Source organism: Gavialis gangeticus, unplaced genomic scaffold, assembly GCF_001723915.1.
Source record: "Gavialis gangeticus isolate Ggan-Ray unplaced genomic scaffold, GavGan_comp1, whole genome shotgun sequence".
Lineage (NCBI taxonomy): Eukaryota > Metazoa > Chordata > Crocodylia > Gavialidae > Gavialis > Gavialis gangeticus.
In genome coordinates, this window is record NW_017729032.1 from 1,502,683 (window position 1) to 1,504,480 (window position 1,798).

Genomic DNA, 1,798 nt, shown 5'->3' on the forward strand with positions numbered 1-1,798 from the left:
GGCTTTGCTGCGCGGCCTCGCCGAGGAGCTCTTCCCGCCTACGCTCGCCTTCCTGCAGCGGCACTGCAGCTCCGTGCTGCACGGCCATGCCCTGCCCTGCCGCCCCACTGCCGGGGGCGTCCCCGAGACGGCCGCGTTCGCCCGCATCCTGCGAGCCCAGCTGGACCGGCACCTGCCGCCCGAGCAGTCCCCGGGCCAGGCACCCAGCACGGACGAGGTGGCAGGTGAGGCCGGGGCCCCTGCTCCCAGGGTCGGGGCTGGCGGGGTCCCCCTAGGCGGTGCGGAGGTCCATGGGGAAGGGCATGGCCCGATGCTCTTGCAACCAGCTCCTTGCTTTGCAGGCCCCAGGGACAGCTCCCCCACGCTGGCGCCATCCTCCTCCTCCTCCTCGAGCCAGCATCCAGACCAGCTTGTAGCCGCCCAATGCCACCAGCTGCTCCTCAGCATCTTCGTGTTTGCCTACATCTGGGGCTTCGGTGGCCACCTGCACCCCAGGTACCGGCTGGTCCGATGTGTGCGGGACGCCCCTCCCCAAGCCTGCCCTGCCCTGGGAAGCGGGGTGCAAGCCCGGATCCTGTTGCAGCGTGGGGTTGGGGGTAGGGTCTGGGAGCCAGGATCACAGGAGCGTGGGGCTGGGAGGGACCTCATGGGGTCACGTTTAGTCCAGTCCCTGCTGGAGGTAGGACCAGCCCTGACTGGACCGTCCCAGCCACGCGTTGGTCTAGGATGGAGATGCCCTGGCTCCACTAGGTACCTGTTCCAGTCCAGACCTCCCTCAGGGTTGGGACGCAACCCTGTGCCCCGTGGCCGCAGAGAAAAGCCCTTTTCCAGCCTCTCTGTCATCGCCCCATAGGTATTTGAAGACTTGTTGAATCTCCCCTTGGTCTCTTCCCTTCTCTAGACTCAGTCACCCCAGTTTTTTCCACCCAGTCCTGCCTCCCAGGTCCCCGATCGTGTTTGTTGCCCTGCGCCGGGCTCTGCCCGAGTCCCTCTGGCGTGTCCACAACTCCACCCAACTTGGCCATCTGCACGTCTGCTCAGCAAGCACTCGATCCCCTTTGCACCAGACTCCTAGAAAATGAAGAGTTGGAGGTTGCATCTAGTCCAACCCCCTGCTCCAGGCAGGACCAGCCCCAACTACATCATCCCAGCCAAGGCTTTGTCTATCTGGGTCTTAAAAATCACCAAGGATGGAGACTCCCCTACCTCTCTGGGGAGCCTGTTCCAGTGCTTTACTATCTTCCTCAGGAGGACATTTTTCCTAGTATCCAACCCAGCTTCCCTTGCTGCAGCTTGAGCCCATTGCTCCTTGTCCATCATCTGCTCCCACTGAGACCAGCCCAGCTCCATCCTCTTTGCAATCCTCGCAGGGAGGTGGAGGCTGCTATTCAATCCCCCTCGGTCTCCTCTTCTCCAGACTCAATCAGCCCATTTCCCTCAGCCTCTCCTCACCAGTCCTGTCCCCCAGTCCCTGCTCTCCAACGTGTCCACATCCTGTCTGTAGTGGGGGCCCACAGCTGGACACAGGACTCCAGATGTGCCCTCCCCAGTGCTGAATAGAGGGAAGAATCACTGCCCTTGATCTGCCGGCACCGCTTCTGCCGATGCCGCCCAGGACGCCGGTCACCTTGCTGGCACCACGGGTGCGCTGCCGGCTCCTGTTCAGCTTCTTGTCCCCTGTCCCCCCAGGTCCTTTTCTGCAGCGCTGCTGCCCAGCCCGTCCTCCCCAGCCTGCCCCGGTGCCTGGGGTTGCTCCCTCCTCACTGCAGGACTTTGCACTTGTCCTTGTTGAACCCCA

The 1,798-nt window shown here is 63.2% G+C and overlaps 1 protein-coding gene across 1 annotated transcript in view; it reads left to right on the forward strand.

Moving 5' to 3' along the window:
* DNHD1 (dynein heavy chain domain 1) overlaps positions 1-1,798 on the forward strand; it is a gene marked incomplete at its 5' end in the record, with an annotated part of 79,014 nt that overhangs the window by 38,092 nt on the left and 39,124 nt on the right. Inside the window, 2 exons of the mRNA XM_019523758.1 lie at positions 7-224; positions 342-495. Of these exons, the coding sequence (XP_019379303.1) occupies positions 7-224; positions 342-495 (372 nt within the window). The remainder of the gene's footprint in view (positions 1-6; positions 225-341; positions 496-1,798) is intronic.